Below are 12,963 nucleotides of genomic sequence, written 5' to 3'. Positions count from 1 at the left end.
TCTCCTGTTCATATCTATCCAGCTCGTCCGCATCTACATCTATCAGTTGGCTTGGTCTGTAATACTTGCTGCTCGCCTCATAGCTTTCCTCTATCACAACAGATCTCTCTTTTTTGGACCCCTTGGGCGTGGCTTTTCTGCATTTCAAGTTTGGTTCTAAACGATCTTGAGACAATGTCTACATCGTCAGGAAGCAGCACTCAGCGTGCCACTGGACCATATCTTCTGGGCATTGAAGGAGTCAGTAAGCCGATGCGACGATTGCGACCTTTGACTGACCGTCCGCAGCTTCCACGAAGATACACGTGGCAAGATCTGAAAGATTTGATTCGCAAACAAGCTGCCCACAACTGCTGGACAGAGATGGCAGTGCTTTCAAATGGGCAAAGCGACGGCAAAGGAGCCGCGCGTGTCCCGAAGGCGGACGAAGCTACGAAGTTGTTCAGTGAGCCTCGCTTTGAACATCTATTTCTCTTGTTGCTCTCCTGACACCGTGAGCAGACTATCTCGCTCAGACTCTGGTCGAAAACAGCCCGTTGGTTGTGCATATGTGGAACATCGGCGGCCCTATTGCGATAATGATGCGCTGCAATTGTGGAGGAGCGTCGCAAGTACATCGGTCCAACGACGAAAGTGCGAGGGTTTCTGCCATGGCTGTCGATCCGAGATGGCAAAACTTCACGCCGACTTCACCCCTGGCTGGCACCGGTCGTTCATACCCATTGGTGCAGGCTCAGGCGCAAGCTGGAACATACCCTAGCCAGTTCATGGCGTCGGCAGAGAGGAACAACATGCCAGTGGACACTACACAGGTTACGCTCGCTATGAGAGGAGTGCAAATTGGGCCGCGTGCCTCTCAGGCCGCTCAGCAACAGATGTATCAAGCTCGATCGACTCAGCAGTATCCCAGGTACCAGCAACAACAGCGCCAACCCGCGCAGATACCAATGTACGCCGCTAACGCCACCGGAACACCTATCAATATCAGCCAAGGAATCGTTCGCACCGAATGTCGAGGTGTCTTCGTCAACGGGCTGAGCTTCAAAGCTAGCACAAAAGACATCGAGAAACACTTTGCCAGAGCAGGTCCGATTGTCAAGGTCGACTTGCAAAGAGACACACAAAGCGGCAGATCAAAAGGCAATTGCACGATACAGTACGTCAACGCCGACTCCGTCGCTGCGGCCATTGCGATCTTCAATGGTCAGGAGTTCTGGGGCATGCCTTTGAACGTCAGACGTGACAAAGAAGCGACTCCTGTCAACGTGCCTATCACTACGAGCAACGCACGCTCGCGAGCCGGCAGGACCACCACGGAACCCATCATTGTCAACGGGAGTCAGGTTCGTTGACTTTTCGATTATCATGCTTCGAGAATGCTGAACAGCAATAGCCTCGCAAAGACAGTGTCCTGTCCTGTCGTTGACATCATTGGCCCCATGGGCCATGCCACTTCAGGAGAGCTTGGGAGCTTGCAGTCAACCGAGCTTGAAGTCATGCAGGTCCATTCCTGGCTGTGGTTGTTTTCAGGCCAAGGCGCGGGGCGCGGCAGGTGCGCATGGATAGTGCGTTGGCGAGCCTCCATTCCTTTCTAGCATGTGAACGGACGTTGTGCGGACGGATAGCTACATAAAGATTTCTTCTACTTTGTTCAACGTTGACCTTGCATTCGGCCAGAGCCAACTTACTCCAACCATCGTCCAAGCTTGCTTGCGAGATATGCACGCTGGCACAGACACGAATCAGCTCAACGTAACTCCATGGTACTGCTCAAACTGCACCGCACGGCTTGACCCTCAGTGGCATGGTGTATGCAGTCTGAACAGGAGAGCGGAGGTAGTCAATGCGATCGTTGGTGTGCCTTCCCCGCGAGCTGAACGAACCGAACGGCACTGCAGTCGTGCGACCAAATGTGTCACAACATGATGCCCTGCACTTCGGGTGGCGACGATTCCTGGACTGCCATCTCGGACGTACCAATCCGACCGAACCTGTTTCTGCGGCGGCTATAACCCTGCTCAACTCAACAGCTATGTAAGAGCAGCCTAGCTTACTGGCAAGCTGGGATATGACGGATACACACATCGAGACGACGAGTCGGCTCACGATCATGCCTTGAAGGACAGTACTGCCGCGGTATTTGGCGACATGCTGTCATAATGCTCTTCGTACAACGCTCGACCGATCCTTCGAGTTGAGAGCTTTGCCTCCGGGCCGAACGATGCCGGTTCAACACAACGCGATTGCAGCCACCTCAGTCGAGGTGTTCTCGAGCCGTCGGACAAACTCCATCGCACGATGCATGCCACGCCGGCGTCTGGGGCCGAGCCCGCGACCATAAACGCCGTAGAACATGGGTCCGCGTTTCTGGCTCCCAAATGACTGGTCGCAAGCGCGTGCATGCAATGGCAAGCATGCTAGATTCACACGTGGAAGTTGAGCACCACAACTCGGAAAACCATATCCACCGGCTAAAAGACTCGTCTCCCAAAGAACAATCCTTGGAAGACCATCACTGTGGGGCACATGCTGCAGCTCGAACTGGCAACGTCCACGGCACATGGAGCCCACATGCGCTCATGGCAACCAAGCCTGAAGCTATTTTTCGGAGCTTGTGAACTTCTGCGAGATGCCGGCATGCATCGAAAAGGCGCTTGAAGGCGTGTACGAGTCGCACGTATGGCGCACATTCGGCATTAAGACCGTACGAGTGGGTCGAATCGCGAGTTGAGGACAAGAGCCGCAGAGGGTGTTGTCTGCCTCGGTGGAATCGCTCAAAATTCATCGCACGACTTGCATCCGCATGGCGTGGTTTGTTGCACTTTGGGCAAGAGAGCGCAATTACTACAAGGACCCAGTGCACCGGTAGAAGCTTTATTGAGTCGTTCTGACATAGCTCCTTCCCGTGTTGCCTGTGCTAGCTATGAGTCGAGTGTGCCCGGTGCTAACATATCAGAAATTAGCATGACCCGCTCATTCACCGGTGCGCCTCGAACAACCGTTGGAATTCTCCGCGTGGTCAACAACGCACGAGTCGGTCCATCTGCACCTCTCGATACTCACATACATGTGCGTCAGGAGCAAGAGCCACAACTGGCGCAGTGGTGGGCTGGCAGTGATCATGCTTTCGGACTGCCGTACCACCAATCGTACACCCTAGTCTCCAGCGATTCATGCGGCGCAAGGATCCTCCATCCAAGCAATGCTCAATCCGCTCGCCAGCGCCAGTCCTCGCATTGAAAGTTTGAGTAGCACCAGAACTCGTTGCTCAACCCTTTGCTGTGCTTCGGCTCGAACCCGGTCGTCTTGACCCCGATCTTGGCATATAGCTTGATGATGGTGGCCTCCATTCTTTCACCGGTACATGAGATGAAGCGCAGACCACTTTCTGACCATTCCCGAGCCAGAAATCGCACCGTCAATGCTGTCTTGGTTTGGCAATCGTCCGAGAGGAACGGTGGGTCGCAGATGATACGGTCGAATTTACCTTTGAGCTCAGCTGGGAGCCGCAGTGGTTGCTCAAAGTCGTAGTAGTCAAAGTCGGAACCAAGGACCTCGAATCGCGTGTCGATTTCTAGCAGGCATAGTTTGGGTCGCGGGAGCTCTGACTCTTCGGCAAGGATGTTTGTCAGAGCCACGTAAACGCTGGGAGCGGACACAACTGCAATGGCGGAGTCTTTCGTGGCGTCTTTCAGGAGCTGTCTTGCTAATGTGCGTGCGGTCTCGTCCGTGTACCAGAATTGAGAAGCATTCCAGTCTTCACCAAAGAAGTCCATGCTGAGCTTGCCTTCAAAGTCGCTCTCCGCCTTCGACTTGAGCTCTTCAAACTGCTTCGCTCTTGCATCTTTTTCTGTATTGAACTCTTGCAGTAACCTCAGGGTATCGGCCGGCAATTGACTGTATCATTCATGAGCGGGAGAAGACATTGCCGGTCGCTTGGATTGGCCGCTGCGTACAGAACTTCATCGTCGTCCATGGCTGAACAAATGTCGCCTCGACATGGGTGGTTGATCTAAAAATTGGTTTGCAACTTTTAGGCGGATGTTTCACTTGACAAAGGACCCAAATCGTCCCGTGACGTGATTCGAGTTCCTTCCTCCCCCAGACTTCGTCAGCAGGGCTTCGGCCTGCGCCACGACCTCACATCCACCTGAGCCGCTCTCCTCTGCTTATCACCTCCCACACACCGCCGCGCTATCTACCGGGATCAGATCGCGATAGAGACACTTTGCCTGCTTTCAGAATCAGACCGTTCGACGCACCGGGAGTTCGCCACGACACACTGGACGGAGCCATGAGCTCACAGCGCTACGAGCGGGTACGTCTGCCTGACATGGTCCATGATTGCGACATCTTGATGAGCCAACTAATTCTCTTCCGACACAGCTCGCAGGACAAGACAATGACAATGATGGGTTAACACAGTCTCCCGTCGCGATACCCGCCTCTCCGCCACCGTCATTCCGCTCCCATCAGTCCTCTCGCCGCCACTCCCGAGATGAGGACTCACGACCGAATGAGGAGGAGCGCGATTTAGATAACGCCTTCGATGCACCCTCCGATGATGAAGACGATGATGACGATACACGCGACCGCCGACTATTGATCGCGACCTCGGGCTCCACACACAGCCATGAAGGAGCGCAGTCTGGAAGCACGTCAAGACCAGATGCGCTGCCGAGATCGGTCACTCAATTGCCATCGTTCCCCGTCCCGCCACCAGGAGGAAGCGGAAGAGTCGTTGGAAGCAGTCAGGCAAATGATGGAGTATTCGCGAATATCAGTGCAAAGCCACGGGCTGGCGAAGATCTCGAGGAGAAGCCTCCGGTAAGCAGAAGGACACGTCCGATACACGACACGATTCGTACTAACAGTACATTTAGACCTACGAAGAAGCATCCGCAGATGCAACTCCTCCCTACTGGGAAACGCACATACTATCTCCCTACGCCATGAGCGGTAACCCCGATGATGTCTTCGTGGACGGCCTACTCGTGGGATCATTCTTCTCCTTCATTTGGAATCTCCTGATCTCCATGTCCTTCCAGATCATTGGATTTCTCCTCACTTACCTTCTGCACACAACACACGCAGCCAAACACGGCTCCCGCGCTGGTCTCGGAATCACTCTCGTTCAGTACGGATTTCAAACCCGCTATGGCCCCTCCAATCTAGCGAACTCGGGCCCTGGCACAGCAGACCCTGGTGCACCGGCCGATGGTATCCCGGACGATCCCAACAGCCACAACTTCGACCCGAGCGAACTTGCCGGAGATGGACCTTCGCACTCAGGCCTTGACACTACCCAGTGGCTTTCATATGTGTTGATGATTGTCGGGTGGTTCATTCTGATCCGTGCGGCCTCTGACTTCATGAAGGCGAGGCGGCAGGAGGCGCTGATAAGGTCTTCGCCGGATCGTGGTTTGGGCACCGCTGTTGTGGCGGAGAACGAGACGCCTGAGACAAGCGTTTGATTCATGACTTTGTTTGGACATACCATAGCGTGGAGTTTGGGGAGCGTTCGATTTAGCCATTCGTACAGGATCATTTCAGTCTGCTCACGAGTTACTTCGACTACGTCAAATCGCCCATCGGGAAGATGCTTACTCTTCTCCTGTGACGATGATGACATTCCATGCGTGAATGACGGGACCATTTGTGTGAGATAACGAATGCTTGTTTGTTCTTGATGTTACAGGTTCGACCACGCATCCATTGCTTTCCACACCAACTCTCATCTTGGTCCATCACAAAACAATAAGGAGCCACTGGCCGAGGCCTGAATCTGCTGCTCATTCCTTAGGCGAGCAGAATGCTCTTGCAAGTGCTCAGAAGTCTGGTCCCACTCGACAGATCGACAGATCATGGCCAACCCAGTCTCGCTTATGTCCATATGGGCTGCACGCTCTCACGAAAACAGCGAGTCACCATGCCAATGTGATGACTACCAGTCGAACTTTCAACGTTTTTGATCATGAAGCCTGAAGCGAAGTGTCTCCCTGTTCCCGCTCGAATTGCGCTGTACTATCTATGCGCGAGTGGCTCAGAATACGCATCTGAGCAGGAGAGCGGCGATGTGAGGCATTAGATCATGTGAGTGCTTCATCTCGTCTGTTCTGGCCTACTCAGCATATTCGTATGGTAGCCGGAGTCGCTGCCGTATGCCTGATGTGCCACGCCCACTCCGCAACATCGACCTCGCCGTCCTTCATCGCTGCTTGTCCTCCATCGTGATACACTTCCTGGGTGCTCGAGGGTTGACCAAAAACATGTCAAGAACAGCTGTTGAAATCGAGAGATGAGCTCTGAGTTGCAGCAAGGCCGTGAAGAATGTGTTGCGTAGAGGCGTTCGAGTGGATATGTCTTGCGAGAATGCCGAGACTTGCAAATTGGTAGGCCGTGTAAAGCAGCCTTCAATCTGCACAGTCTCAACGTGATCGCCAACCTGATCGCGATATGCCTTCATTTCCATCGAATCATGTTCTTCATCCTCTTGACCCAAGCGCCAAACATGCTCCTCGATGGCAGCTCCTTCAATTCACGGGCCAGATTGTCGTAGAATTCGGGCTGGCTAGCAGGCTTCATCAAGCTTGCTGGAAGTGGGTACTGCTTGCGAAATGCGTCGCCGATGAGGAGGTATGCGGCATTGATTTCCTTGTCTTCGGAGCGGAAAGTAGCTGGCGGCTTTGAGAGGCGTGGTTTGAGGACGCCGTCGGCGAATGTGCGTTCGGGACGAAGAACATCGGCTGGCCATTGAGACAGGATCCGAGTGTAGTGTGCCACGGTCTTCTGTCGTGACATTTTGGCGGATGGCGATGGTGGCAGGAGACAAACGTGATGTCGAAGTAAAGGCGAGACGAAGCATCATAGAAATCTGGACGGGAGGGCAAGCTGGACTCTGCTGGAGAGCGACGGGAGTGGAGACATATTATTGCTTACTAATCCCGCGGCCATGGACTCCAGGTCGGACGACATTCTAATAGATGACCCTCATGAACACCTCTTGAAAGCCGATCGACCTGGACAGCAGCAGTGTGTTTTTGGAGGATGAGAAGGCAACGGATGCTCAATGTAGGATCTTTGGCCGGCTCTCCAACCACCCCGGCTAATCATTCCCAGGCATCATCAGCACGAAGCTTGTGCATCTTTTGTGCCTGTCGACTTGGCCATGAGTTTCCAGCATCGCAGATCGCCCCGACATTTCGAACATCGCAGCGAGAATTTTCTACTACCGATCATGCCCGACAATCTGCGACAACTGCCACTGGCAATCACGGCGATCCACCCTTTACTTTCGATCCAAAGTCCAGTTTGACCCTCACCGAGCAGAAGGAGAAAGCGAGGCGAATTGCAGCACGGCAAAAGGCGGAAGTGGAATTACAGCAGGCTCGCCAGACCTCGATATCGCAGCAGGCCCAAGCGCGTAGACAGACCGACGGAGGCCCAAGAAACGAGCGGCGGCCCAATCATGGCGGACAAGGATTTTCGAGACGGCAGCCAGGCTCGTCTGCGAGATCGGGTCAAGCAGACTCTACGTCTAATGGATCCTCAGAACGTGGAACCTCGCTGGATAGCGCGATGCTAGGAGCCGCTCCACGATCGAGTCCAGGTACCACACCGAGGATCCGAACCCGGGGTGACGGTCAGAATCGAGCAGGGCTCAACATCAGAAAAGTCGAGCGCGAGGCCCCGCCCGCAAATCGCGGTGGTTTTGTGATCGATAGGTCTTCACGGCCAGCTGATCAGCGTGCGCCTGAGGAGCGTCGCAAGCCATCATTTACGGGTTCCCGACAGCCACAGAAGGTTGCTCTGCCAGGCTTCCTCAAACATGATTCTGCGAACGAAGCTGCTCCTAAGGCAGTGGTCGGCTGGGGAGCAAGCGAGCCGGTCCTGGCGCCCGTAAAGCACCGAGACGTCGAAGCTCCTGCCTTTAGAACCATTGCGAAGGATATCTCGCCTGATGCATCGACTTCTCAAGTCGCCGACGATGCACATCTTGAAAAGCCGTCTCCCGAGACGAATCTTCCTGAGCAAGAGTCGCCAGCTGCCGTGAACATGGGTTCTTTCGGGTTTGGATACGAGGATGAGACCAACGAGCCAGTCAGTGCGCCGTATACCCAGAACACACCTGGTACACCTACGGACGCGGAGAGAGCTTCGCATCCCACGATCGACTCTACGAATTCAAAGAAGCAGCCCGCAGAAGAACTCTCCGAGATGGAAGCTTGGAGGCGCAGGATCGAAGAATTCGATCGCATGAACGCAGGCTCTGATGTGAGTTCAAAAGGCCCTCCCAAGCAAGCAAATCGGTCGTCCGATGTGCGTTTTGCATCTCAAGCTGAGCGTGGGAGCAGTCAAGTCAACAGCCCTCGTGATCGAAATACCATCACAGAAAATCGATACAGGGCCATGCCGCTTGACCCAAGAACGCTGGAATCATCTACCGCCGCCCCAAGTGCGGACCATACAGATAACTCTGGAAACTGGCAACACTTGCGACGAAAGACTGCCGAGCAGTCTCGAGAGGCTTCGCAGCCAGCTTCGACGCAGACGCAGCCATCACAAGTCCCTGATGCTGGGGCTGATGAGCTGTGGGTAGACAGAGCTTTTCAAGCACATCAAAGAGCTCGGCGCCAGTCAGCTCCACCTCAACCGGCTGTGAACCACAGTTCGCGACATCATCAGATCTATCGGGACGAAGACAAGGCGAACAAAGTGTGCGCTCGTTGTGGAGAAAAGGGTCATATCGCGAGAAATTGCACGACGCTGCAGATTCATCGTGTGAACCATCATTTTGACCAGCCAGAGGCCCACTCGAGAGGAAGGCAAGGCGACGGTGCTGGCGGTCCAGCTTCACGACTCGACCGAAGGAGTGAAGGTCAGAGGCGTAATTCGGAAGCCTCCTCGGGAAGCTTTGGCATCCCCGCAGCAAGACATGAGGCTCCGGGAGGGCGAAGCGCTCAACAAAGCAATGTTGTCGCCCGCAACTCTTCTGAGGTCGGCGCAGATCAGCCGCCACAACGCAATTTGTTCCGTCGCACAGATGGCGATGAGACATCAAATTACACGCCATCGGGAAGCAAGGATCGCATCTCGCAAAGTGTCGAACCAGAAGTGAGCGATTCGGAACCTCGTCGCGCTCGATTCAGTGAACCAGAAGTTCCCGCTGTAGTCGAAGATACAAAACGCGGAAGTAAGGACGCCCGCCGCCGCCAGTGGGAAGATCCTGAGCAGGACATCGATGAGACCGCCAAATCGAATGACCGCAAAGCTGCGAAGCGCGTGAACAGGCGTGAGCGCGACGATGACGAGGAGGATGACGGCTTAGGCAATCGAGATGAGCATCGGGCGCGCAAAGCTGCACGCAAGAAGCAGAAGGAGCAGGAGAAGGAGCAAGAGAAGCAAGCCGCAAAGAAGAAAAAAGAGGCCAAGAAGCTCAAAGAAGGAACTCCGATCGTTTTGCCTGAATACATCAGCATCCAGAATCTATCGCAAATGCTTGGTGTCAGGTACGAGCAATTTGTCCAACGTTTGGAGCATTTGGGATATGATGACATATTCCCCGGCAAGACGCTGAACGCGGAAACCAGCGGCATGATCGCTATGGAATACAACTTCGATCCAACCTTTGATGGTACGTATCGAGAGGAGGAGGAACGCGATCTCAAAGCCAAACCAGAGATTGCCGACAAGACATCGTTACCAAGTCGGCCACCCGTCGTGACCATCATGGGCCACGTCGATCATGGCAAGACCACGATCTTGGACTATCTCCGCAAGAGTTCGGTAGCTGCAGGCGAAGCTGGAGGTATCACCCAGCACATCGGTGCTTTCAGTGTTCCTCTCTCGAGCAGCGGCAAAACGATCACCTTCCTGGACACTCCTGGACACGCCGCATTCCTGGCCATGCGCCAACGCGGTGCTAACGTCACGGACATTGTGATTCTAGTAGTTGCTGCCGATGACAGTGTCAAGCCACAGACACTGGAAGCCATCAAGCATGCCAGGGACGCTCGTGTACCGATGATTGTCGCACTCAACAAAGTCGACAAGCCTGAAGCAGACATCGAGCGCTGTAAGCAGGATCTCGCACGGCACGGAGTCGATATCGAAGACTACGGTGGCGAGACGCAAGTCGTGTGTGTGTCCGGTAAAACTGGTCGAGGTATGGACGAGCTGGAAGAGAACGTGGTTACTTTGTCCGAGATTCTGGACCACCGTGCTGAGACAGACGTGGATGTGGAGGGCTGGGTACTTGAAGCTACCACGAAGCTGTCCGGTCGCGTGGCGACTGTCCTTGTCCGCCAGGGGACGCTCCGGCCGGGGAACATCATTGTTGCTGGAAAGACCTGGGCTCGCGTACGCTCGTTGAGGAACGAAGCTGGTGTTGCAGTGCAAGAGGTCGGTCCTGGCATGCCTGTCGAGGTAGATGGCTGGCGTGATCAGCCCGTTGCAGGTGACGAAGTGTTGCAAGCACCCAGCGAGCAGAAGGCAAATTCAGTCGTGGACTTCCGTGTGGAGAAAGCGGATCGCGAGAAGACCGCCCAAGATATGGAAGCCATCAACGAGGCCCGCCGACTCGAGCAAGAGAAGCGAGAGAAGGAGAAGGCCGCTGAGACTGCTGCTAAACGAGTCGCCGCTGGTACCACACCTGATGAGCCAGCGCCTGCGACCTCTGCTTCTACCACATCTGACACCGCCCCGCAACAACAGGGCCAGCTTGAGACTCCATTCATCATCAAAGCGGACGTGTCTGGTTCTGCGGAAGCAGTCGCAGCCTACATCATGTCCGTCTCCAGCCCGCTCATCGCGCCGACCATTCTCTCTTCTGGCGTCGGCGCCGTGCACGAGTCGGACATCGAGCTTGCCTACGCAGCCGAAGGACATATCATTGCCTTCAACCTGCCTGCCGACCAAGACATCATTGGGGCAGCGAAAGCCAAAGGCGTCAAAATCTTGGAGAACAATATCATCTACCGCGTGCTGGACGATGTCAAGGCGGTTCTGGAAGAGAAGCTGCCTCCAATAGTCACTCAAAGAGTGCTCGGCGAAGCTGACATCAGCGCTGCGTTTGATATCACCGTTGCTGGTAGGAAGAAGGTCAAGATTGCCGGATGCAAGATCAGAAACGGCGTTGTGAGCAAAGGTAGCAAGGTGCGAATCATGAGGGCCGGCGAAAAGGTGTACGATGGTAAGTATATCTGTGCGATCGGCCGCGCCGCAACACATATGATCTGTTGCTAACCATGTTCGGCAGGTGTGATCGATTCATTGAAGAGCGTCAAGAAAGATGTCTCCGAAATGCGCAAGGGTACGGAATGCGGCATAGGCTTCGACGGATGGGAGACTTTCGAGGTCGGCGACTCGATTCAATGTTACGAAGAGATTAGCGAGAAGAGACGGCTGTGAAGGTCGCAGCGGCCAAGTCGCCGATGTACAAAGAAACTAAGCACATACAGCATACATACGCGACAAGCCAGACCATTGGAGCAAGGGTACCTCCGTCCTTCCGCTCAAACTGCAACACTCCAAACCAACCCAATTAAGCCCACCTCGTGCGGTGCAGGTCACACGGAAGCTTAGAGACACATTGCTAACAAGACCATAAGAACAACGATCCTGTTGCACATATCCCCAATTTCCCGCACCACTTTCACCGTACAGGTATCGCTCGGTTGGCTTGGATGGTGCAGTTTGAGCGGAAGCACGGAGGTAATTCAATTGGATTCTCATGGGGGCTTGCAAATCGCTGCTTCGACTCCGCACGGCAGCGTGGCACAGCATCGATGGGGCGGATAAGTGAGACAGAGGACTCGGCTAGAGACTGGACTGACTAATTAGGCAAACGCTAGGACAGTTCCACGGTCGCGAAAGGAAGCCCTTCGTTGCGTCTATCGGCTCCTTCAACCCTTTGACATGACTCGAGAGTCGGCGCTACTGTCAACAGCTACAGCACTCCCGACCTTGTCGCCTATCAGCGCGCTCGATCTCCGTCCATATCTTTGCGGCACGGAGCAAGCGTGGGTACCTGGCACATTCTGCACCTCGATCCTTTGAGCATGGGCAGTGCGTGCCGGGACTTAAATCATACTGGGATGGGTGACTTCGAGATTCGAGAGACATCTTCATTCTCAACCACATCTCACGGACGTGGAGTTCGCCGGGCTTTCGCCTAGTGAAGGAACACGCACTAGCTCACCAAGACAACAAGCCGCATTGGCTTCGGTATGGGACAACTGACCATCGAATGGCCTGCAGCAAATCTTGACGACAAGATCGTCGCTCCTGCGATGAAGACAGAGCACTGCCGTATGGCGTGCGCAGAGGATTGGCAGTACTTATATGTCTGTCTGGTCTGCGACTGTCGTCGCATGTTGTTCGACGATGACTACAAATATGGCTTTCAATACCAGGATCAGGCCGGCTCGTGCGGTCCACAGAACCTTCTTTTATGCTCGAGGCAATGTTTGCAACCTGGAAACACTTGCCTGACATCCCAGCGGCGACTCGTTGCAGGCCCGATCCCTTCGTATCTCGATTTGATGTTTTCATTTTGCGTGTGAACGAAGACTGCCCAATGGCCTTCAACTCGGACAGAGGCTGGAACAGGAACCCTCGGCCGTCTACAGGGGAGCAAACTTTTCCGCTACCGTGAGGGTTCGGCATCCGCCCTCTTTGTCGCTACAAGCCCGAGAGAGACATGGGGCCTCTTTCGGCCTACTGAACATCAATCACTCCTGCAATTAGCTGCCTACGAGGCTACTGCCGCTCAACCTGGTCTTGCGGTCGTCGTAGCCGCTTGCCGAGATCCAGTAGCTCAGACTGCCGTCTCCGCTTCCTGCCTGAACCCTGCTGGCGCGAATAACCTTGCTAGTGTCTTCGAACGTCGAAGCATCAGACTATACAACTCATACAAGTGGGATGTTGTATTGCTCGAAAGTTGGCTGCGTCCACTTCCACTGC

The 12,963-nt window shown here is 54.5% G+C and overlaps 4 protein-coding genes across 4 annotated transcripts; 2 read left to right on the top strand and 2 right to left on the bottom strand.

Moving 5' to 3' along the window:
• Positions 1-3,206: 3,206 nt before the first annotated feature.
• Positions 3,207-3,976, bottom strand: MYCGRDRAFT_96686 (uncharacterized protein; the record flags this gene model as incomplete). Its single annotated transcript, XM_003848334.1, has 2 exons — positions 3,207-3,897; positions 3,957-3,976. 2 exons carry the CDS (start codon positions 3,974-3,976, stop codon positions 3,207-3,209), a joined length of 711 nt encoding a protein of 236 aa, XP_003848382.1.
• A 318-nt stretch (positions 3,977-4,294) lies between these two features.
• On the top strand, positions 4,295-5,474 carry MYCGRDRAFT_49968 (uncharacterized protein; the record flags this gene model as incomplete). Its single annotated transcript, XM_003848544.1, has 3 exons — positions 4,295-4,318; positions 4,387-4,827; positions 4,884-5,474. The coding sequence occupies 3 exons, from the start codon at positions 4,295-4,297 to the stop codon at positions 5,472-5,474; spliced, it is 1,056 nt and encodes a 351-aa protein (XP_003848592.1).
• A 606-nt stretch (positions 5,475-6,080) lies between these two features.
• Positions 6,081-6,850, bottom strand: MYCGRDRAFT_106138 (uncharacterized protein; the record flags this gene model as incomplete). The annotated part of the gene is made up of 1 exon (XM_003848333.1): positions 6,081-6,850. The coding sequence occupies one exon, from the start codon at positions 6,799-6,801 to the stop codon at positions 6,463-6,465; it is 339 nt and encodes a 112-aa protein (XP_003848381.1).
• A 2,402-nt stretch (positions 6,851-9,252) lies between these two features.
• MYCGRDRAFT_63707 (uncharacterized protein) lies at positions 9,253-11,473 on the top strand (the record flags this gene model as incomplete). The annotated part of the gene is made up of 3 exons (XM_003848545.1): positions 9,253-10,632; positions 10,720-11,191; positions 11,258-11,473. 3 exons carry the CDS (start codon positions 9,496-9,498, stop codon positions 11,407-11,409), a joined length of 1,761 nt encoding a protein of 586 aa, XP_003848593.1.
• Positions 11,474-12,963: the final 1,490 nt, after the last annotated feature.

The sequence above is a fragment of the Zymoseptoria tritici genome, chromosome 11 (assembly GCF_000219625.1).
Source record: "Zymoseptoria tritici IPO323 chromosome 11, whole genome shotgun sequence".
NCBI classification, from domain to species: Eukaryota; Fungi; Ascomycota; class Dothideomycetes; order Mycosphaerellales; family Mycosphaerellaceae; genus Zymoseptoria; species Zymoseptoria tritici.
Note: the sequence above shows the minus strand (reverse complement) of the source record. Positions and strands in the feature narration are given on the sequence as shown.